At 41.9% G+C, this 23,653-nt stretch overlaps 1 protein-coding gene across 6 annotated transcripts in view; it reads right to left on the bottom strand.

The window, feature by feature from the left end:
• The window catches only part of aopep (aminopeptidase O (putative)), a 109,024-nt gene that overhangs the window by 62,088 nt on the left and 23,283 nt on the right, over positions 1-23,653 (bottom strand). For all 6 annotated transcript variants that reach the window (XR_013792650.1, XR_013792651.1, XR_013792652.1 and 3 more), the window contains exons 9-14: positions 18,720-18,930; positions 18,284-18,390; positions 9,873-9,975; positions 9,539-9,646; positions 9,009-9,052; positions 4,448-4,508 (exon numbers count right to left, since the gene is read on the bottom strand). Coding sequence is in view for 2 of the 6 variants with exons in the window: in XM_079552122.1 (XP_079408248.1) it covers positions 4,448-4,508; positions 9,009-9,052; positions 9,539-9,646; positions 9,873-9,975; positions 18,284-18,390; positions 18,720-18,930 (634 nt within the window). In the remaining 4 variants the exon portion in view is untranslated. The remainder of the gene's footprint in view (positions 1-4,447; positions 4,509-9,008; positions 9,053-9,538; positions 9,647-9,872; positions 9,976-18,283; positions 18,391-18,719; positions 18,931-23,653) is intronic.

Consider the following 23,653-nt stretch of genomic DNA (forward strand, 5'->3'; position numbering starts at 1 on the left):
GTGGGAACAGAGAGACAGTAAGAGGGAGGTGTTGGAGTGGGCTGGAGAAGTGAGTGAGTGAGTGCTGGAGCAGTAAATTGGCATTGTGTAACAGATACCACACATAGCTGTTGTTCTGCATTCACTGAGTCAGGCTTTGGTGTGTGTCAGACTCCGTCATGTGTCATCCTCTGTGAGGGGACCCTTTAGGGGGGCTCCAGACAACATAATGCTCAAGTATATAGTAGTCAGGGTAGTAGTCAGGGTGCCTCTGTGTCTATATCTCATTTTAAAGGGACTGTAGGGGGTTTAAAAACGTAAAGAATTATGTATATTCCTCCTCCTACATTTTCAAGCCATGTCATAATGTGTAGAATGAGCCCAGACATGTTCACCACAACTGCCTCTAAAATCCTGCACTGTCACTCAATAATGTGTTGATTCGGGTCCCTAGTACCGTCATGCACGAGCTTAATATAGAAGCTGCAGTTACACGTATGACCTGAGGTGGCACTGGTGAGTATAAAAATGGCCAACTTGCATCTAGTCCCTTCAAACACTAAATAACAATATGGTGTGGTGCCGTCTGAACATTGAATATCACATATACTTTAGATGAATGAAACTATACACGTTTTAAGGCTCTAGCTATATGGATTGGATTTCACACGACATTAGCTCTGGGAGAATCAGAATTAGGAATTATGAAGCATTAAAACAGGTGTTCTTATTAATACTAAAACAATCTAAAAGGACACTTTCCATTGCCTGGCAAATCCTGAATGATCCACTCTATATCGTTTATACACAAGAATATCAGTCTGGGCCCCACGCCCTCGCTCGCTGCACATGAAAACTCCCGTGCAAGCAGATGTGTTTATTTGCAGTCACGTGTTGTTCACGAGCAGCACCAACCTTGGGACGTGGAAGTCCGCTCAAAAACAATCCACGGATGGTGCACGGTGGGCCGAGAGTATTTTTCCAATCGGCAATACATGACTAAAAACACATTAACAGTCAGTGAGTTTTGTGATTTATACAACTCTGTAATAGCCCACTTATAACATGGCAACAATTGATTGGCACGGTCACAGTCTGGATATCCAGGCACAGAATTGCTGGGTTGCAGGAGACATCACAGCGTTCTAAAGCCTATTATATAGGGGGGAAATTATTTTGTTTTTGAGGAAATGTTTGTTCATGTACAGAGAGATCATGGACCCAGTGACTGATGTTAATGATCATTTTTGAAATTGATATATTTTCTTTTTAGCTACGACCTGTGAAAGTGTAATGCTGTAAATAGGTAAAAACTGCAACCCAGCAATAGGGGGTGAGCCGCTTTAGGCACAAATCAAACCTGCAACACTGAGGAGGTTCAGGCCCCAAAACATTTGAAAACAAACTTTTGAGTCACAAGGACTCAAAAATAACTTAATGCAGGTAAAAAGTTGCTAATTTCCACTGATGATTCCAAAGTCTGAGGCCATTACAAACTTTGGCTCGTTGTGGCCAGACACCAGTGACCAGTTGTTTATCAAACTACTGCCACCTCTTTAAGGTCTCAGCTGTAATCCAGAAAATATGCTATTGTTAGTTGCATTCTGTCAATTGAAGCAACTTTTAGATGTGTTTGTTGCAACTTGAAGTTATAACTTCTGTCAGAATCCAACTCAAACATGTCTATCGAAAGAATGCGCACACAAGATGAACTTATAAGAAAATCCTATAAAGCAAAAACAGTCTGTGCATCACCTCTCAGCACCTCACAGTCACCACTGAGGGTCTGTACATATCAAACGCAGAAGTTTCACTATTATTCTGTGCACTAAGGCGGTAATGCCTCTACAGCTTTTTATCTGAGGGATTTAAGGTGCGTTTTCACCAGCGCGCAGGGGTAGAATTACATCACTGGAGGTCCTTGGTGAAGAATGCACCGACTGTACCCTGTAGTTATTCATTACAGCAATGGTTAGGTTTGCGTCAACAAGGCTATGATGAATTTTGGTCATTTCAGTTACAATGACTGGACCGGCCGGGCGTTAAAAGCTACCAGTATGGTCCCAAAATTCTCAAGACGATGTTACTCAAACAGCTGCCAAACAACTCACAGCATATTTTTCATGTGGGAACAACACTGTAACATGGTAAAAGCTCTCAGTTCAATTTTACATAACATCCCCCCTGTAAGTCAGCAAGAAAGTATATTTTTCCATGTGTCTGACAAAGTAAGAATAATAAACTAGTCATTTGTGGTCTCCGATATCCAAAGTCTGTTTCACAATTTAAAAAAAATATCATTACCCTTTTTCCTGAGCTCACCGGACACTTACTGTAGTAATTTACACACTTATCTTCTCTCTAGTAATGTTAAAGAAAACCACAAGACTGTCTTATTTTCTTCACAAAGGCTTAGCAAAACAGATGTCTAGACAGAATGTTAGTGCATTTAATCTAGATTTGAAGGGAAAGTCCTTATTTAAACCACACTATTCCTGCCCAGATCCATCATTCCAATGGGAGTGCTTACTCATCTAATCTGGAGGACTGCTAAAAAAAAAAAGCCCTGGCCATTTCACATCACCTACTCATAGATCTCTGAATGTCATTGTTTATTATTAGGCTCCGACCATTTCCTGCTTTTCTACCGCGGCCAGAATAGTGTCAAGTGATGGATTTAGAGAGAGGGGGAGAGAATCTTGGCTGTAATGTACGTAATCACAAGCACTTGCATTTGTAAAAAGAAAAAAAAGCTTGCAATCGATCCGCAGTGATCCTATTAGCGGGTGGCTGGGGACATCAAACGCTCGACACAAAAAGCCCGAGCGGTGTCCTGTATGGTCGCATTATCACTCGCTCCTTTCTCTACATTGTTTGCCTCTGTCACTGAGCTCCGTCAAGTATCTGCTTACATCACCGGCGCTATCTGCGAGGTGAAAGTTCTCAGACGCACGACAAAAGAGGGGGGGACACTCAAGGCAAGGCGCGGAGGTAAATTAATATCGGTTACCATGGCGATGGGTGGAAACTGAAGAAGCGGTGAAAGAAAGTGAATTGATTGTCCGTGAGTGTGCATCTTTCTAATCCTGTTATCTGTTGTGGCGGCTGTCCATGTGCGATGACTTGGGAGTCTGGGTGACGGGTCGTGGCTATAACTAGGCCAAAGATAAACAGTGATGGGTTACACAAACAATCATTTATTTTAGGAAGTAATTTTAGCCATGGAAAATGTAGTTCTAATGCAATAACAGCATGGGGGACTGAAGCCAACCTTGGCTGCGGCAGCTTTGCTTCATGCCAGAATTCATGTTATTCTAACAGTGTCAGAATAATAAAACTAGAAATATATCACAAAATAAGTTTGCCCCTCAGCATTTTGTACACGGGAAGATCTTACTATATACGAGCGATCATGATGTCGTCACGTCCAGGGCTTTGGCAACATGAATGTTTAATCATTTCAATGATGGGCAAAAACAATGTTCACAAATAGATCCGCTTCCCTTGTGCTGTAACAGATCTGTGTTTTAAATAAACAGCGCTACAGGCTTGGAGGCATCAGCTGTTGGCCTACTGCCTCATTTCTTATTCCAACAAAGTTGTGGCATAAGCCACGCCCTCGCAAACTGTCATCGGATGACACTCCTAACTGAACTTTTTCAGTTGGCTTCATTAAGTTAAAAATTTAGTTTTATAAAGGGTTAGGTCTAGGCGTTAAAGTTAGAACAATGTAGGGAGCAACAGGGTTGGAAAAAAGAAAGACACTCAAAACATCCAGTGAAAATCACGAAAGAAAACACTTGCCTACGGTGTATGAACCTCGTGGTCTATAAAAGGTGCTACAATAACGATTCAACCCACGTTGCCTTCGCTGCATGGACACGAGTAAAAGTATGCGCACGCTCAGAAACTCCAGAATGCAGTAACACCTTCCAGTACATCGCCACGGCAGCAGAAACCCCCGTCTCTTCAGCCTCTCCATCTCCTTCAAAACAACCAGTATCTAGGACTCAAACATATTTTTCCAACTAAATCTTTTTCCCATAATTTCAAAGCTGATGTCTGCCTGGCAGGATCTAAGCGCCAAAGTCTGTTCTATAATCATCATTGTCTCAATCTGAACAGAAAACCTCAATGTTTTGATAAAAAGTGGTGAAATATGGCTCTATAAAGTCAACATCACCCTAACTTTAAAACTACAGACTACAGTGCGAGTGTGCAGTGGTGTCAAGGTCAGTGGGGGATTTGCAGAAACCAAAAGCAAACAAAAGTACTCAGCGGGGTCGGATAACCCTTGTAAAAATGGAAAGATGATTAAACATTGAGTGAAAATAAAAGTCTGGGCTACGTATCTCGTACGGAGTCTAGATTATGCATGGTCATACCCAGCTATATGCAAAACTACATTGTATTACCATACCATTATGCTATATATAAGTAAAGAGTTAAGTAGAAAAAGTGCTCATACCGTTGGAATTCCCGGGCAATCGAGCCAGTCAGCGTAAATAGCACTGAGGGTGAGGCCTTTTCTGGAACACAATGGACCCAATGTTAGCATTATTACTATTATAACGGTGACTGTTACTGCTATGAAAACACGACACTGGGAAAATACTGAGAGACTCATGGCAAGCTCCTCAAACTAAACCAATGGGCACACCTACGACTACGTAAATGTATGGGCATGTGCGTTCTACTGGTTACTTAGAATGTACAAACAAGGCACATGAGCCAAAAGAGGTCTAATGGATCGTGAAAATTGTCATATATCACTCACAGTGCAAACACAGAGAGAGCAGCCAAACAAACACCGTGCAGGCAAGTCCACACGCAAGCACCTACCTTCCCCGTCATCATCAATTTTGCCTTATAGGAAAAATCCACATTCGAAAGCCATTACGCTACATTAGTCCTGTCATGTTGTGCCAATTACAAGGGATAAATAGATTCTTTCTTTGATTGAACGACCGGAGGGAAAAAAACACCAGACTTTGCTTTGGAGTGCGAAGGTAATTACAGGGCAAAACTATTAATTTATTCCTAATCAGATGTTAGAGGAAGGGCAAAGGTTTATGGATGGATACAAGAGTTTGCAGCGATTATTAGCTGTTGTGTAATGACTGGGTGCCTGTCAGACGCAGGCAGACGGCATAAGCGAGCAATTCAGAAAGGCTTGTAAATAATATTTCATCTCATTTTGCGTGCGTGCGCTGTTATTGCTGGTAGCTGTGAATGGGGGAAAAAGCTGCTTTCAAGTTTTTCAGATGTTGGTCCAAAACTGTATCCAATCCCAATCACTTCCTCTTCTGCTGGAGCATCGTTTATTCTATTTCTTCAACACTGGCTTCTATGTGCTTGACACAGAGTACTGCAATATCTGTCTTTCTGTCCATTTCTGCTCTTTGTTGCATTGTTGGTGCATAACAGGTTGCCGTTTTGAGCCTTGAGTTAGGAAAAATCCCCTGTACAGAGATCGCCGTGTCATTGTATGCAAGGTATGTTTTATGTTACGAGTGGCACACTGTGTTGTAAATTCTCTATTACAGCTCACTAGGTGGGAGGATACAGACGGCATCTCGTCATAGAAGGGGGCGTGGCTTCGCCGAGGGGGAAAATAGAATCTTTAGAGAAACACAATTTTCCACTCTTTTTAGTCTTTTTATGGTGGAATATAAACTTATTTATCACACATAAGTAAAGTCAAGTGTAAATCGGGCCCATATGGATATTTTCTCACAGCAGATTGTTCAGTAGAAGTGCTAGCTAACTGCTAGCATTAGCCCGATGCTAACATGTAACATCAGATTAGCAAGTATTTATGGGCTGTTGAACCACTTTGCTCCTCCCCATGTCTTTGTATCTTTATTTAGTAGAAAACTATACTCATAATTCAGCATAGTTTTTTAATAATTAGAGAAAGTTTAGATTTTTCTCCAAATTGTTTCCCCCCTTAACTGTTTTTAACAAATGCTGAAATATGAATATAGTTTTCTACTAAATAAAGATACAAAGACATGGAGAGGGGCAAAGTGGTTCAACAGCCCATAAATACATAAATAATGGAGAATGCTAACAGGAAGCTTCATGTTAGCATTGAGCTAATGCTAATGGATAGCTACAACCGCTGTTTTTTCACCTCTACGGAACAATCTGCTATGAGAAAATATCCATATGGGCCCGATTTAGACTTGACTTTATTTGTATGTGATAAATAAGTTTATATTTTGTCAGAAAATGCCGTCCCCTTCTATGACGAGATGGCGCCTGTATCAGTTAGCTTCAGTTGGGCAGCCACAAATGTCTGCGTCTGTGTGTGACGTGGGTAAATGATATATATTTGACAGATAACTATTATTTACTATAGTTTCATGTATTAATTTAAGAAATGTGATTAAAGTGTTCAGTTATGTGTGTACAGTACTAGCCAAGTTGCTCGTAGTAATAGTTGTCTCATGTACTTTCAGATACCAGATTTTTGTAACATCATCAGACCTCTGTAACAAATTGAACTGCAGTAAACCTTCCTAAACTGCCCTTTGTGTCTGATTTCGATATGTTGAGTGGATGAAGAATCCCAAAATCATTATACAGTCTTACAATCCCCATCATTGGCCCGTCATGCCGGATATAATCCCGAATACACTGTAAAAGTCTTTGTCTGGCCAATTCTCTTATCCTGTTGAAGTGGTCATCGCCTTGATTGAGGTTTTCTCTCTAGTACGGGAGCATAGAGCGCCCCAAAACATGGATAAATGAAAGTCAGCCGTATCTTGGCTGAAAGAAGTAATCCTGTATTCAGCTCATAGAGAACATCTGCTGCTCTGATATGGAGACACTATGTGGGCGGATTACAGGGGATTATGTCAGCATACTTTCTTGTGTGGCAAACAAAACCCTAATGCACTTAATACATCACCTGACCTGTCACACACTCTGGGTAATAGGACTAAAACACAAATGCGCTTTAGGTCTCCGGATCGCACAGGAGTCCCACTCGCATTTTCATGTTGCTCCGCTAATCTTGTTTTAATCTATTGGTTATTACCTTAATGGCATTTGGATGAGAACCTACTGCTGTTTGATGCCTGGAAAATGGCAGTTTCCTGTTAGCGGGCAATCAATAACGCCGCTGTGAAGTTAAAAATAAGCCGTGTCTCTCTTGGAGTGTGTTGTTTACCAAAATAAGCGTCGGATACACACAATATCGAGCGTCATCAGGAGTGCTCTTTCGCCGGGAGAAATGGCACTTTCACAATGACGGAGAGGAGAAGGGGACGAAAAGTCAAGCTGAAGAGGAGGTTAATGAGCCAATCAGGGGAAATAGAGAAGTGAGTGAGTGGGGAGGGAGGGAGGGAAGGATGAAGGGAGTAAATTGAGGAGGAGAGCAGGAGGAACAGCTATCCTTTTACACATGGATTACTGTGGGAGTGGATGGGAGTGCCGCTGTTGCTGCTGGGAGCCATGTTTTCACAGTGGGACGTACGCACTGTAGCAGAACCAAAGCCAAATTAGCACACGCCCAAGAACTAATTTCATGTATTCTCCCAGAAATTAATGAGAATAAAAAATAAAAAAACAATTATTTTAAAGTTGGGGCTTTAGTTTCAGCTAGTAATGAGAAAAATCTATTAAAAAGTTGCTATGCTGTATAAACAGGTTTTGACTTCTGGGTGGTTTAAATGTGCCAAAGGGCAAGAGCTGCATTTTGACTCAGCTCCGCCTTGCAGATCAAAGTGGGCGAAGACAATTCCACATTCCGAACAGTTGGATACAAGGTTTATAGTTATTTGTGTCTATTCCAGGTTTACAAACTGGAATGAATTAACATTCTGCCACAACTGCCGCTAAAATCCTGCACTGTCACTCAAAAAGGTGTTACTTCGGGTCCAAAGTGCCGTCATGCACGAGCTTAACATAGAAGCTGCAGTTACACGTATGACCTGAGGTGGCAGTAGTGAGTATAAAATGGCCAACTTGCATCTAGCCTCTTTAACCAAATCTAAAACCTTCTTGAACAAAGCATCAAAGTAGCAATGAAAATGAGGATGAAAATACAACCCAAAAAGTGACCCAAAAAAGCAATATAAGAGCAACAAAAACACAATAAAAAGATGATAAAAAAGCAAAAAAAAAGAGCGACAGAAAAGGCACAAAAACATGATGAAAAAGTCAAAAAAAAAGAAAAAAAAGAAGAAGAAGAAAACACAACAAAAATGTCGGTCTTAGCGTTACACTGGCCTATGGGCTGTAAGCTCAAGTCGAGAAGCTTTTACATTTGGGTAAAGCCGAACTGGAGAAAATGTGCTTTGTTAAGGTGGGGGGTAAGAGGTTAACCTCTTAAACCCCACCTGAACTGAGCAGGTTTTCTCCCGTTCGGCTCTACCCAAATCTAAAAGCTTCTTGAAAAAGCGTCAAAATAGGAACAAAAACGAGGATGAAAACACGTCAAAAATGTGGCGAAAAACAACAAAAAACAACAACAAAAAAGTGACAAAAAAGCCACAAAAAACCCCAATAAAAATGTGACAAAAAATGTGACAAAAAAGCAATGAAAAAATGTCAGTTTTGCAGGTCTTAGCTTTCAAATATGGCGTCACACTGGCCTATAGGTATAGGCTGTAAGATCTCAAGTCGAGAAGCTACTAGATTTGGGTAAAGCTCAACTGGAGATAATGCGCTTAAGTTAAATCTTATATTTGGCTGCCTTTTGTCAACATCTACACGTCCGGTCTTACGAGGGCAAACACACATTACCTGTAATGAAATGCTTGTATTTTATTGTGTTTACAGGGAGAAATGTTACGCAGTGTGCCTTTAAATAATATAAGGGTGATGGATATAGTGAACCTAAACTTGTGAATGCAAAAAAGAAAAGAAAAACTGTACTAAACAACTCAAATCAGCTTCTACATTTGAATTAATTTTTCATGTTATGCTCTAATGTCTCCACAGCTACTCAAAGTATTTTCCCAACGTGATTTATTACGAACCAATTACCCCGGAGCCATTAATCACTGTGACGTACAAACCTCTCAATATCAGGAAAGGTAAACAGCAGCATTTTCAGGAAGTCCTGTCCAAAAAACAGAGACACAAACAAAGGCATGTTAGCAGACGTGCGAGGAGAGCTAAAGAAAGGGAAAGGTGTAACTGATCTGAAGACGGGAGGAGTGCAAGGTCAACCGGTGTTTAGACTTGATCCATTATTTAGAGTGCGGGCTGTGGTGTGGCGCTGAGGAAACAGTAGCCAGGTGGAACTCATCCCATGTCAAACACAGCAACATCCAGGTGCGATGGCTCAGCTGCCCGGGCCCCAGAAGAGCCGGCATATGCCAACAGCTAACGTGCCAATTTAAGATGCAGCTGCAGCCGCTGGAGCTATTGTAACACCAGGCTCCCAATTAATTTATGGAAATAACATGGTGCCTTAGAGACAGGTCATATTAAAAGAGGTTCAAATTTGAGTTTTATTAACGGGCTCTCGGATGGCTGCGAGTCAACATGCTACGCTGGCCGTTTAAGTTAATTGAGTGGAAATGAGGTCCCTGCGCAGATTTACCTGAGAGAGAATGAGCTGTCCGTGGGATTTATTCACAAACACCCGGAAAAAGTCCAGAAAGTGTTGCTCCCCGACTTGACTGGCCAGGAATCTGAGAAGGAAGTAGCCCTGTGAAACAGAACATTATTCGAGTTTCGTTAAAAGTCCCATATTATGCTAAAACAAAATATGTACAAAACCTTACAAACTTGCTTCATTGCTCGTTTTATTTTACTCTATTCAAACATTCCAAATGGTGTGAGCTGAACATATAAGAATTTATTTTCTTCCCGCTTTCCCCCCTACTTTCCTCACTGCAATTCTTTTCAATTTCCTTCCACCAATAGTCTCGCACCTTGAGGTAATGGACTTGCATGAATGTTTTGTCCGGGTTGAGCGCGTGTTTGACGGTTGACGATCCGGACTCGCTGACCTCACCAGTGCTGTCCAGGTTGGGTCTGCAAAAAGAACAGTAAAGCGTAGACTGATAAGTGGAGAGTAAGATAAGAACAAATATGAACTAGGCTAAAAAGTAAAGAAATTAAAAGACAACTGTGCAAATGTTTTACATAAAGGGGCTAGATGCAAGTTCACCATGTTATACTCACTACTGCCACCTCAGGTCATACGTGTAACTGCACCTTCTATATTAAGCTTGTGCATGACGGCAATTCGGACCCGAATTAACACCATTTTGAGTGACTGAGCCCAGATCTGTTCACCACAACTGACTTTAAAATCCTGCACTTTCTACACCTTAGGACGGGGTACCCCAAAGTGGGGCCCACCGACACAATTCTGTTGGCCCGCCAGAGTGTGACCTACTTTTGCGCTGCGTGGGGTTAAAACTCTCTTCCATTCATTCTCAATGGTAAATACTTTTTGACCACGAGCGTCAAATTTGGGGCGCTGTTTCACTCCTTTCGCAAAGTTAAGGAAACACTGTTGTGGTGTCTTGGTATTTATTAATCACAGAGTGTTGTAGCGTCAACTTTCACAGTTTTCCAACTTTTATTGCAAAGGTTGTTGACTTCAACAACAGTATATGTTAAAAATGTACTTATAAAAGAATTGATGCTGAACTGACATCAAAATAATCTAATGTGGCATTTTCTTACTGTAGGTGGTGTAGATACAGGTGTTTTTTTTTTCTTTTTTGAACTAAATTGCTACAATTGTTGATTTTGATCTACTAAAATTAGGCTTTTGCCATAGTTACCATTCGCCTTAATATACCATGTTATTTGCATGGATAGAATCAAATGCAAATGTGGGCTATCGAAAATAATAAAAAGTAAATAAAATAAAGTAACTTTATAATTTGCAGTTATGTGTTTTTTCGTGCTTGACATCGCCGTGTTTGGCCCGCGACTCACAGGCACTTTTTCATTTTGGCCCTCGGAGACATAAAGTTTGGGCTCCCCTGTCTTAGGACATTGTTGGAACATGTAGGTGGAGGAAAATACATCATTTTGACATTTTTAATCTCTGCAGTCTCTTTAACTGAAAGTGCCTGATATTTATCTAACACGAAACGGACAAAATCCTGACTATAACTTTATGCTTAAAGAACTTTATGTCAAATTTGTTGTCAAAACTTTAAACAAGGAGCTCTGCAATGCATGATGGAGGGCACTTCCCACAACCAGACTTGCATTTCATCCCATTTCTGAAGTCGGCTGCAGAGAACCACCTACACGGTCTGCATGTCAGCGACCGTAAATCCAACTGGCTCTTTGACTGGGGAGCAGGTCTTTACCAAGATGCACCGCCTTGCTTTAGGCTGAAATTCTGATTTATAGGAGGCAGGCTGCAGTGTTTATGTGACCTCAAGGTGCGGCCGTCTGACTTTGCCAGCCATGACGGTCTTTAAGCCAACGGGAAAATGCCCAATCTGCAAGAAAAGAAGTTATTTCTCCCCATATGGTAGATCTACGGACTTGGCATGGGTTCAACCTGGGCTATAGACCTTATTGTGCAGTATATAAGGGAATATTCATACCCCATAATTTATTCCTATGGTAAGTTTCAGAGTCCTTTAGAAATAGAAAAGTTTAGTTTATATGACTTTGGTATCAGACTGCTACATAATAATATGGGATATTAAAAGAGGTCAGAAGCCTTGCTGAATCCACAGCTTATCATGTACTATAAATAAATAACACACTTTACTTCAGAGCAAACTTCAGTACACGAAAATGGCAATACTTGGTCATGTTGAGCCAAATGCAAATCAGCCCCTGACACGAACACACAAACTAAGTGAACAGAGGCCAACAGAGGGGGATAGGACAGCGCCATGATGGTTGCAGTTAGTGCTATTGATTGGCCTGAGCAGATTAACTCAGTGTGCCGATGGGAAGGCCTTGAAGGATCACCCGCTCTGCCGCGTCGATACACCAGGCGCCTTCTCTGACGATCGATGCCCCCTTCATCACCACGCACGGTCCGGAGGTCTACAAAACAACACAGCCACGCTCTCCCGCCACATTCTCCCGTCATGTACCAAGCGGGCTGCTACGAGTCGGTCAAATATTTGTAGGATTTGCGCAGACGAGGGTAGAAAAACAGAACAGTAGGAGGAGGAATAGGTGGACAAGGGGTGTTTCAGTGAGCTCATGAGGAAGACATCAGGCCCCAGGAATTTGGAAATCGAGTCGGACACTGTTACAAGGATTTGCATCATGCGCATGGAGACGCATGTGTCATGCAAATGTGAACAGACAATGACTTTCAAAATACAAAGATGCTTCATGGATTTCTCTGTGTGGCGTTAACCAGAGTGTGGGCTGGTGTTTTGTGTGTGGGAGAGTGAGACATGACACTGGGTTACAAAGAACTGCTTTGTGAGGCCTCTGAAAAACCTCTTTTTAGAGATTTTTTTGCAATGCTGAATCTGAACATGACCTCTAATTTCTGCATCAGGTTTTTTGCGCCAAGGGGATTTTCCAAGCCATTGTTATTGAACACTGGCTCACAAACTAGGAATTTTCTTTGCAACATGAAACATTTAGCATAAAATTATCAACTAATATTACCTAAATACATCATGGTTGAAACCTTAAAAAGTCCAGCTTGCAAAACAAACAACCTTTAAATGTGGTACAAATGTCTAGTCATAGTCAATCTCCTGACCAGGCTGAAATCATCGTGTTTGCAAATGATTGGAAAGTGTAACCTAGAAATTTGAGGGTAATTTGTTTGTATCATGCGTCTAGTATTTCCTGCCTGTAATTCAGTAAGATGTCTTCCCTTCTCGGCACTCTGTCCGGCCCGTGGCCTGCAGTGACCGTGTCTGTCTGCTGCAGCTGATAAGATGAAATAGACTGTTTTTAAGACAGCAGGACGTGCCGTTTCCCTGGGAAATTAAGTGTGTGTGTGTGTGGGGGGGGACATGTATTTATACCGTCACGGGGACATAAACTCATAAACTCAGACACGAGGAGACTGGATGTCTTGAGGTCTGGGAGATTATTTGCAACAAAACACAAAGTCATTAGGGAGTAATATCATGGACTTGGAAGCTGTGCATTATGGAATCCATAAAGTAATTAGTAGAAAAAACAGCCAAGTGAGGAGGGTGTATAAAAGCCCTTACAAAATGTACTGGTGAACTTGATTTTCTTTAGCATTGGCAGTGAGATTGAGGTAGGTGAAATAAAGAGGCAATATTAAACGAATTATTGGATTGAATAGTGCTTCAGTCAACATGAGATACATTGAGAGATTGTTGTGAATTGTTGTTACCATTGATATAATTTATAAATCTAGATCCCAAAATGGCAATCAACAAATTTCAACTTAAGTTTGATTACCACCTTATGTTTTTCATACTGTAAAAAGCTCATATGGTCTAACCTTTTAGACAGACATATCTTTCATCTGGTCTCTACAACTGAAAACCAATGGCAGAACGAGCATTTTCCTCTAATATAAAACATGACAGTTGTGTGCGTCACAGACAGTAGAGACACAGCCCTCGGAGACAAAAAAAAAAAAAGCTGATACATCACTGCCAAGTCCCACAAAGAAACTCCACCCTTCCACTGTCAGCGCCCGCCACGAACGGACGAGTAAATCCCTGTCTTTCTTTGTCGGAGATGATTTAGTGCGACTTTAAGAGGAATTGCTACTGGCTGCCCAGGAGAATCACACAATAGCTCAATGTATCGGAAAATAAATGGCACTCTTATCGGACTCGGAGGTGTGTCAAACGTTGTGGTGTGTAGCTATGCGCACACCTGGAGATTGAAGCGGGAGGAAATCAGCAGCTATTACGGACACGAGCTGACACACACACACGCACACACTCGGGTTTATGGCGTGGCAGGCCATATCCGGACAAATCAGACTGTGGAAGGTGGATAAGGTAGCGCCGTGCTCCCTACAGCCCCGTAAATCAGCGGGGAGAATGGCGTCTGGCCCACGCTGCCCTATATATAACCGCTCTGAAATGAGGCTGATAAACGTTGGCCATTGGGGTCTGGTTGGATCGCGGGGTGTCGATAGTGACCCGCTGAACTAGGGACGGACGGGCTGCCATTTAGAGGCTTTGTGCGGCGCGTTCGTGTGCGAGATATCGGTCGGTGCCGCGGAGCCAAAGCACTCCCCGTTTGTGTATGGAGGCAAGCTGTGTCCATTCTCCTTCTGAAGATGTGGGCTAACAATAGAATCTCATATTCGTGCCGGTCAGCGCCATTAATATTTCAACAGCCATGACGTTAACAGGTTTTGTCGAGATATGTGATATATTGCCTAGATGCTTTGAAGACACGCAACATTTTAATATGGAGTGCGAGATTAACTTTAGAAAATCACAAAGTTGCAAAAAAATAAATAAAGGACATTCTTAAAGGGACTATATGGAGTTTAAATTCCATATAGTCACGAGCTTAAAGGTGCTAGATGCAAGTTAGCCATTTCATACCCACTACTGCCACCTCAGGTCATATGTGTAACTGCACCTTCTATATTAAGCTTGTGCATGACGGCAATTTGAGTCCGAGGTAACAACTTTTTAAGTGACAGTGCAGGATTTTAGAGGCAGTTGTGGTGAACAAGTCTTGGCTCATTCTACACATTAGGACATTGCAATGGAAGGGGGAGGAAAATACATAATGTTTTTAAACTCTGTATAGTCCCTTTAATATAGAAGGTGCAGTTACACGTATGACCACGTATGACCGGCAGTAGTGAGTATGAAATGGCCAAGTTGCATCTAAAAAAAAAATCTAAATATGTAGTGCAATCTTTCAAATGAGAATATAAGGTGTGATTATACTTAAAACTGGTGTACATAAACTGGTGTGAGAAAAATAGAAAAGTCAGGCATTCAGTCATCTTTCGTTTTTGATCATTCTACTGAATCTCAAAAGTGATACAGTATCTTTACACCTGGAGCATTAAATAAAACTGGCTAATAGCACATTGTTTCACAAAGGGGGAGAGAAAAAAAACACTCATTTTGAGCTACAATTAGATTTCACACATCTTGTGATTGCATTGTTCTACAGATGACAAGGGGGGTAGAACAATGAGTGAAATTTGATTTAAAAAAAAAAAAGTATCTTCCCAACTTTCAAGTATGTGTGCTTTTGTTTCCTAGTTACTCTAATCCTTGATTTACTGTACTTGTTTGATTACGTTCATTCCTTTTATCCCTTCATTCATCTCGTGCCTCCTCCTTTATATTCTTGTACACGTCCAATTCCATTTTTTATGTCCTGCACTATCAACTATCTGATTAATTGGTACAGCCACAAAATTCAAGGTAATAGTACTATTTAAGGCGAGACACTGCAGGTGAGATGTAGAGATATCAATTTGAAACTTTTGCTGAACATTACAGATATAAATATGAGCACACAGGTATGTCATATGTCATTTTATGGTTTCACAAAAAAATGAGGCATTTTGAGCATTAAAATGGCCAAAATTGCCTATATTTTGGGCAACGAAATCAAAATAATGAATTGAGCCAGATTAAATTTTATGGTTTTAATATTAGTAACTAAGATATTTTCAGAGGGGATTTTGGATATTTTGTTAAGTTTTTCAATAAACTAATCATCAGTGGAAAAATCTGTAAAAACTCAAATTTCACCATTTTTTTTTGGTTTCAAAGCTGCATAAATCAGGCTAGGAATTAGATATAAAAAAATCCCTCTGAAAAAACCTTCATAATATTGTTAGGTCTCAGACTGGAAAGTTTGGAGTCTGTGGGAGCCACTATAAGGGCTCACTCGCTGTCCAAGTGCGGCTTCTCTCATTCAGAGAAAACCAGCCCTGAAGTTTTGTAGCGACTGCGCATGCGCGGCCCGTTCTTCCGCATTTCTGCACCAGCGTCTCGTAGGAGGAATAATACCATATTTGGGTGAAAGCGTCATCACGGGGACCCTTTGCAGCACACGTGGATGTAAAATCTGTCAATATTTATGAATGAATACCCGCTTGAAAGACAGCGTTTCTACGCAGCGCAGCAGCTACTTCCGGGTTGCCCGCGCCTTGCAGACGGACAAAACATAAAATAAACATCATGCGGGGTGAGTTTTGTCATTTTTATATCTGACATGAAAACTAAGATGTAAAGGGAGGAAAATAGATAAAAATCTCCACTTCGACCACTGCGTGAAAAATCAATACTTTCACCTGCCGTGTCTCTCCTTAAATAAATAAGGCACAACAGCCTTTATAATGCAAGTTTTACATTTTGTTACATCTTTGAGTCAAAATCCCCTAAGCTCTTGGGAACAAAAAAAATTGGCATCAACAGTGCAATGCATCATGGTCCCTCCTAAACATTTTCCTCCCAAAAGTTTGCTACCAACATAACTCATCCAATATATAGCCAACTAAAGTCTTAGTTTACTGTCCCCAACTGTCCCAACTTCACCCACGTATTTGTTAATTCTGCTCTCGGCCCCAACATAATTCATCCTATAATTGCACTATATTTTGCACTGTTGTTTACATTAGGTTTTCTGCCCTTTGGCTTTGCATATTAGTTTTTATCAGTAAAGCAGGTTAAGCATTGCACTAAAAGCCTTGTTAAACTGCTGCATTTGCCATACTGCTCAGAGTGCCACACACATACTCAGCCCGTTGGATAATGCACGGGCTGCGTTCTTTTATGTCTCTACATGTTTTATCAGCACTCAAAGCCAGGATTAAGGAGGCGCTTTCTATGGGCACCACTTAAGAAATGGCTGGTCTTTTCGGCGCTAATGTGCGTTTCACGTCACACTATAGAGGTGGTTGTATGTGTCCCAGCATGTATGCCAGAGTGCGTGTAGAGTTTGCATTTTTCAGATGATGGTTTGATGTTGTTGCACTCCACCTATCAGGTGAAGAAACCTAACCCTGCAGCCTGTGTAGTCTGCCGTACGTGAGGTGCTGCTGAGGGAACTCCCTCATCACAAAGGCACGGCTTACTCTTCAGTTCAGACACTACTACAGCTTACAAAAAGATATACAAATGTTAAAGCAGTACTAAGTAACTCTTGACCCTAGACGCCATAAGCGCAACTGCAGGTGTCGTAGCAAGTTGCGTTTTTTTTTACTTATTGTCTTGGAGAGTAAATACTACACTGACAGGAAAGGCAAAGAGAGAGAGGGATATTGTACATCCAATTACACAGCGGAAATAGTTTTTTTCACTCAAACTTGGCTGTAATTACTGTTTAAAGCGACGCTAGCTCGCAGTTAGCTTTGCCCGTTAGCCTGTTAGCTTCTTCTTCATGATTCCATTAGTGTGTATTGGTTGCTCCGGTCCGGTGGCAGTCAAGTTGCAAGCATGGTTTTCTGGCCAGAGACACCAGGTGGAGATGAAAGACCCTTCAATCATCCCATAAACACTTGTATTACCCCCACAGGGACTACGGAAAGGATTTATTAAGGTAAACACGTTACTTAGTACTGCTTTAACAATGAAGAAATATTAGAACAGTCTTTCGATGTGTGATCCGTTTATGGCTGTTGAATAAGCTATTGTTGTATCATACAGTACCAAGATTCTAGCCTTGGCTGAAGGCAGTGCATTAAAACGTCGATTTCGATTGTGTTAAGCACATTATTTGTTAACACATGCTAGTGTTAAGCACAACTGCCATGCAATCAATAGCACATTGATTTGCTGCTACTTTTGCAAGCGCCACTGTCAACAGACCGCTAAGTGGGAAGTGTCCTCCCCAAAGAAAAGGGGACTATATTTCAGAACCAGATGACTAAATGTAGCACGTGTCTTAAGCAGTAAACGTAGAGAGTGGTTTTTGGTTCCTAATCCTCTGCTGACGTTATCCGTCTGTGGCTGGGGAAGGTAAACAGGGTGTGTTGCCTATTGTCAGATGGGATGAGTGCTTGTGCCCTTGTGGTGAGCTTTTGTAGAACACGACACAACAGAACACCTGGTTATTATCGGCTGCCACACCTGTCCGTCTGGAATCCACTAAGCTCCTCGTCACGTTTGAGACTGCACATGAACACATCCTGAGCAGGCCTTCACACTTTTAGATACAAGTGAAAAATAATATAATGACAAGTCTCAACACATCATTTAAGTGTTTACCGTACCTAATCTATTGGGAATTAAATGTTACATCGTCATGAATAGTTAAAAGTTTTTAGTAGCTGTAGTAGCAATAGCAGCCAAGCAAGCAGCTACAGCTTACTGTCAATAAAAAAAAACAGGTCAACATTTACTATTTAGGTTGCTATTGTATGGATTGCAGAAAAACCACAGTCGACAGAATTCAAATTAGAAAAAATCACCGGAGAATCTGCAGTTGTTCTTGTGAGTTGTCCAGTTCGTCTGAAAGTCGTCTCCACCTCAGCAGTGCCTTCAGGTCAGACTGTTCTGCTGCCTCCTGCACTGTGAGCTGTTTGAGAGACATGAACAAGCTCAGTGGATCGGATGGGAATGATAAAAAATACAATATATTGAGTGTGGAGCGCAGGAGAGGCGGAGGAGAAATGGTTATAATCTGCAAAGAAACTAATGCTAATCATACCAACATACTATTGACAGATCATTTGCACAGTAAAAGGTACATACTTGCTTTTGTATTGGCATTTTCTGTAAAATATATATGAAAAATTAGCTAAGATGGCAATGTAAGCACTAAAATAATCAGAAGACGTTTCTTGCAGGCCATGTGTGATTTCTAACTTCCTAGTTGTAAAAAGGAGTACTCCAAATCAAGCATACATGTTGAGCTTGGGCCCATATGACGTCCTCCAAGAAGGTAGCGAAGCCTTCGCTGATCCACTCCTCGGTCCAGTCCCGCGCCCCGATGGCCAGGCCGAACCATGAGTGGGCGATCTCATGGCACAGCCTGGACCCACACAGAGAGGCATCAGTCTGGGATTCCCCATCAGTAACCGCCAAGACGCTCTGGGACAGGAAGACGATGTGGGGGCTGGGAAAGACAACGCAAGGTGTATTTATGTAAGCTAAGCTTAGGAGATAATAGCAAAATGTATGCGTTTGCTCAATCAGGAGGCTGTGGAGAAAGACACCAAAACAACAGAATTAATGTTCTCCTCACACCCACCAAGTGTTGTCTAAACATGTAACATCCCTGCATGTCTAGGTGTTAATTACTGTCAATGCAAATGAAGAATTTCCCACACTTTCATTATCCCTCCATTATACTCCAAGGCTTACTCATCATCCACTCCTGCCAACAGGCATTAGGACCACACCAAGAAAACAATACCCTTTTAGGGACGCATCATACATCACCTCACTGTGCGATGAGTAACATAAGACAAACAGACTGAAGGAAAGCTGTGCTCAAGTAAAAATAGGGATAGTTTTTGTTTTACTTTTTTGGATGATATCCAATATATGTAGCAATTTTAATGCACTTTTCTGTCAGACAAGAGTAGGGTTATCATCACAATTGCCTCTATATAACATTATTATTTTAAATCTTGACACGATGTTCCACCATTTTGTACCTGATATGGCAAAAGCCACAACGAGCAACATGTTATGACCCAACTGACAGCTCTGGGAATATTAAACTGCTATTGATCACCATCTCAAAAGGAATCCTTCAAAGCAGTATACAGCCAATTTTTAGAAGCTAAAAGCACAAAGCATACATTGTAGAAAGCATTTGTGAAGTCATGTGCAGCCTGAAGAGATCAGAGGGAGCCTCCCACATGTGACTGCTGATCATGAGACAGTGGTGCGGCTCTTGGGAGGGTGGGGGGTGGTCAAGGCGAAGGTCACGGCTGAAGACTTCTCCGGGACATTCTTTACCATTACCTTATGTAAAACGGAGCGCACAGACTGGCCTCTGGGGCTTATAGGGGCTCAGTGTGCGTGAGAGTCACAGGAATGGGACATAGGTCAGGGAGGTGCAGTGGTATGTGCAGCCCAAAAGAACAAACATACTGTGAAGGCTCCTTTCACACTTGCGGTGCCTAAGTGTCCCCTTGGCTGTGAGGTTGACCTCTGAGAGGGGATTTATGGAGCTACATGAGGTCCTGTAGCTCCTGTTATGTAGAGGCCTCATACAACATACTACAGAATACAACAGAAATCAACCTCAAAATATGGTATGGTGTATCAAAATAATACACTACATGAAGCATAAACAGGGGCGGATTTACCATTAGGCAAATGTAGGCAACGTCAAACCAGCCGTTAAACCTGTGTGCTGTTTGAATTGCTATTTTTTCCATGTGTGTCTACTGTTGATTGGTCCTCCAAATGAATGAGATTTGAACAGGGTATGGACATACATGAATATGCAAAGTGAGGCCCACAGGAACCCCCAGGATGATTTTGAAAAGTCCAATTGTAAGAGTGAGAGTGAAAAGTAAACCTTTTAATAAAAACAGCATTTAAACTGAAATAGACTGTTTTGCAGCTGATCAAAAGTTTAAGACCACAGGATTTTAAAAGGCCGAATGTGTGTATCATCTGGTTTTTGAGCTGCGGGACGCACTAAGACGGTCATTTTGAATTGGACGATCCTCGACCCAAACTAAGGCCGTTACTGGAGCCGACTGCAGCCCAAGAACCATCAGAGGCATCTGCAACTGAAGGGCTTCAAAAACTGGAACGTTGATTTCTGTTGAGAGTCACCAAAACTTGTGTTCCTAAACTTAATCAGCTGCAAAAAAGCCTATTTCAGTTTACTTGTTGTTTTACTCCCTTTACTCCCCTACTTGGACCTCTTTAAGATCCCACCATGCAAAATGTGAATTTTTTGCCATGTTTCTGGCCTTAAACCTTTGATCTGAGAACTTATTTAAATACACCAAAATAATGGTGAAATGGTAAAATAATAAAGCAATAAAGCATTTTTTTTTTTTAAATACAATAGAGTTGCTTCTGAGCTGCACCTGGGCTAAAGCATTTTCTAGGTTTTGTGTAGAACTTTAAGGGTTAAGTATGGATAGGGCTGGGTACCGTTACACAATACCAATGTGGTATATGAAAAAGTAAAGAAAAGGTACTGCTGGTGTCAGGGAAGAAAATGGTATCGAACACAGGTACAAGGTATGCCTGTTGGGTCCAGGGACAGCACTAAAGAAAGTTACTTGGTTGTTTTAGCTCAAACAACTCAGCTCCTCGGCCTAATGCCCACACGACAGCATCATTGTCAGCCGCCTCAGCCTCTCACTTTCTTCTGTAACACCACTGCCGGAGAGGATATTTTTCTCAACACATTCATCAAACTCTCCTCTCATCACACCGTGCTGATATTTCTCTACGTCAAGGTCTAAACAGAAACAGTCATCTATTCATTTATGCACATCTCACTTCACTCATGTCTGTTAGAGTGCGGATCGGGCCGTTTTTTTCTGTCCGAGCCCGGCCCTCGTCCGACAGAGCAGTGATCAAATCCGAACCGAGCCCGACAAGCATTAAGATATTTGTGTCCGAGTCCGACCGAGCCCGACACATTTAAAATCACAATATTTCCATAAGCCTAATGACACAGTAGGATACGATATTGTTTGTGTGGAAAAAGTCAGATTTTATCCATCAAAAGGCATTCGGAACGTCAACACAGATGAGCGGAGCACGCACGGCCGCACGGCCGCACGGCCGCACGCACGCACGCACGGCCGCACGCACGCGGAGCAACAGTTTTACCTGTGCGGTCACTACACGTGTTTCGTTGTCACAGCAGTTCACAACTTCTTAAAAGCATTACTGCGTGCGCACTGCGCAGTGCATAAGCGGGTTTAAATGCCGCATCTTCTGTTTATTTATTTATTTAGTTTAATGACAAATGAACGCTTGCAATGCATGAAATGAAACAGACCCATTTTATTTTAATTTTTTATTATCGTGCTGATGTGTCCGAGTCCGACTCGAGCCCGAAAATAAGTTCTAAATATTTGTCCGAATCTGACCGGTCCCGTCGGACGTCGGACGGGTTGCAGCACTCTAATGTCTGTGTCCAAGTATATCCTGGTTAAATGCAGGCTTCACATATACATATTTATTTGTATACTTTAAGATGACAAGACCTTTCCTCATTACCTATAATGCAACTTTAACCTCTTAACCCCAACCTTAACCAAGCACATTTTCTCCTGTTCAGCCGACCTTACCCAAATCTAAAAGACTGGAAAGCTATAGGACTGTCTCACGTCTCATTTGAAAGCTAAAACCAACAAAACAGATCTAAACGTATCTTTTTCCTTGCATTGTTGTTTTTCCATCAGTTTTTATCACTCTCTTGAGGCTTTTTTGTCGTGCTCCTGAGGCTTTTTTATTGCTATTTTGTGGCTTTTTTTTGTTCCATTTGTGTCACATTTTTGCCACTTTTTCCATCGCTTTCATGTCACGCTTTGTCGCTTTTTTAATTTTTTTTTTGTTGCACTTTCATCCTCGTTTTTGTTTCATTTTGTGTCACTATTTTGCTGCTTTTTCCAAGAAGCTTTAACATCTGGGAAATGACAAACAGGAGAAAATGTGCTCAGTTCAGGCGGGGGTTAAGAAGTTAATGCAAGTTTATATTGAAGTCCCAATCAAACAGAGCTGAGCAACGTTTACTGGAGATACCAAGACCGTTGAAAATGACTAAAAGTAAAACTGACCACTATATTGGGACTGATGACAAGTTTAGAGCTCATCCCCAACACATACCAAGAAACAGAATCAGAATCATCCAGAATCATTTTCATATACGCAACCTAGACCTTACCCATGTTCCAGATTAGAAAAACAGAATCTGTGACAGGAACTGCAGTTGCTAACATTAGCCGTATAAGAACCATTGTCCCCTAATCTCATTGTAGCACAAATGGATAAGCGTGGCTTTGTTTTCACTTGCGGCGGAGCGTGCATGTGTGCGACTGCTGAAACACAAAGACAGGCTTTCAGAGACGCTGCTTGCACTGGCTCCTCTGAGGGTGGCAGAATCCTCCGCTCCAGTGACAAATAGTGTCATCCCACCAAAAACAACGGCATCTTTCACGTTCAGTTGTACGCTGACTGACATTAGCTTACATCAGGGACCTGCCAAAGGGAAGCCGCACACACTTGAATGCATATGGAGCACCTGAGTGGGGGCGTGGTGCTTTCATCTCTTGCATGGGTCTGAGAACTGACAAACATTTATGAAGCACAAAGAGAAAGTGTCAAAATACAATGGAGAATACGAGTTGTTTGGAGCAATTTGAGCAGTGGCAGTTAATCCTTCAGCTCTATCACAAATGGTAATGCAAATCTAATTGGTGTTACAATACTTATTTAACTGCAATTACGTTATTTTCAAAATACTTTCACCCTACTATTCCCCATCTGGCAGTGTCTAATCAGAGTGTTTGTGACATCTATGGCTCTATCCTGCAGGTGTTCAGGCAGTGAGGGCGCCCACATCTGAAGCCTGACCTGAGCTGCCCTCAGTGACGTGACTCACAACACAGGAAGAGTCTCACATGAGTGGCTCGTGGCTGGCGTCTCCCTGGGCGTCTGGACCCACAGCCTCAGAGGTGTGGGTTGGGGCAAGTCTTCAATTTGGAGAGGTGCAGATTGCAATAGGTTTCACCGCTTCGCTCCTCTGTCCCTCCATCCATTATTCATCCCTCCATTTCCCCATCCGTCGTTCCGGGCTGGAGGCCATTTTTCCCCGGCGGACTGCTCGCATGCATAATGCAGAAGGGACA

This window comes from Gobius niger (genome assembly GCF_951799975.1).
Source record: "Gobius niger genome assembly, chromosome: 1".
In the NCBI taxonomy this organism is placed as follows: Eukaryota; Metazoa; Chordata; class Actinopteri; order Gobiiformes; family Gobiidae; genus Gobius; species Gobius niger.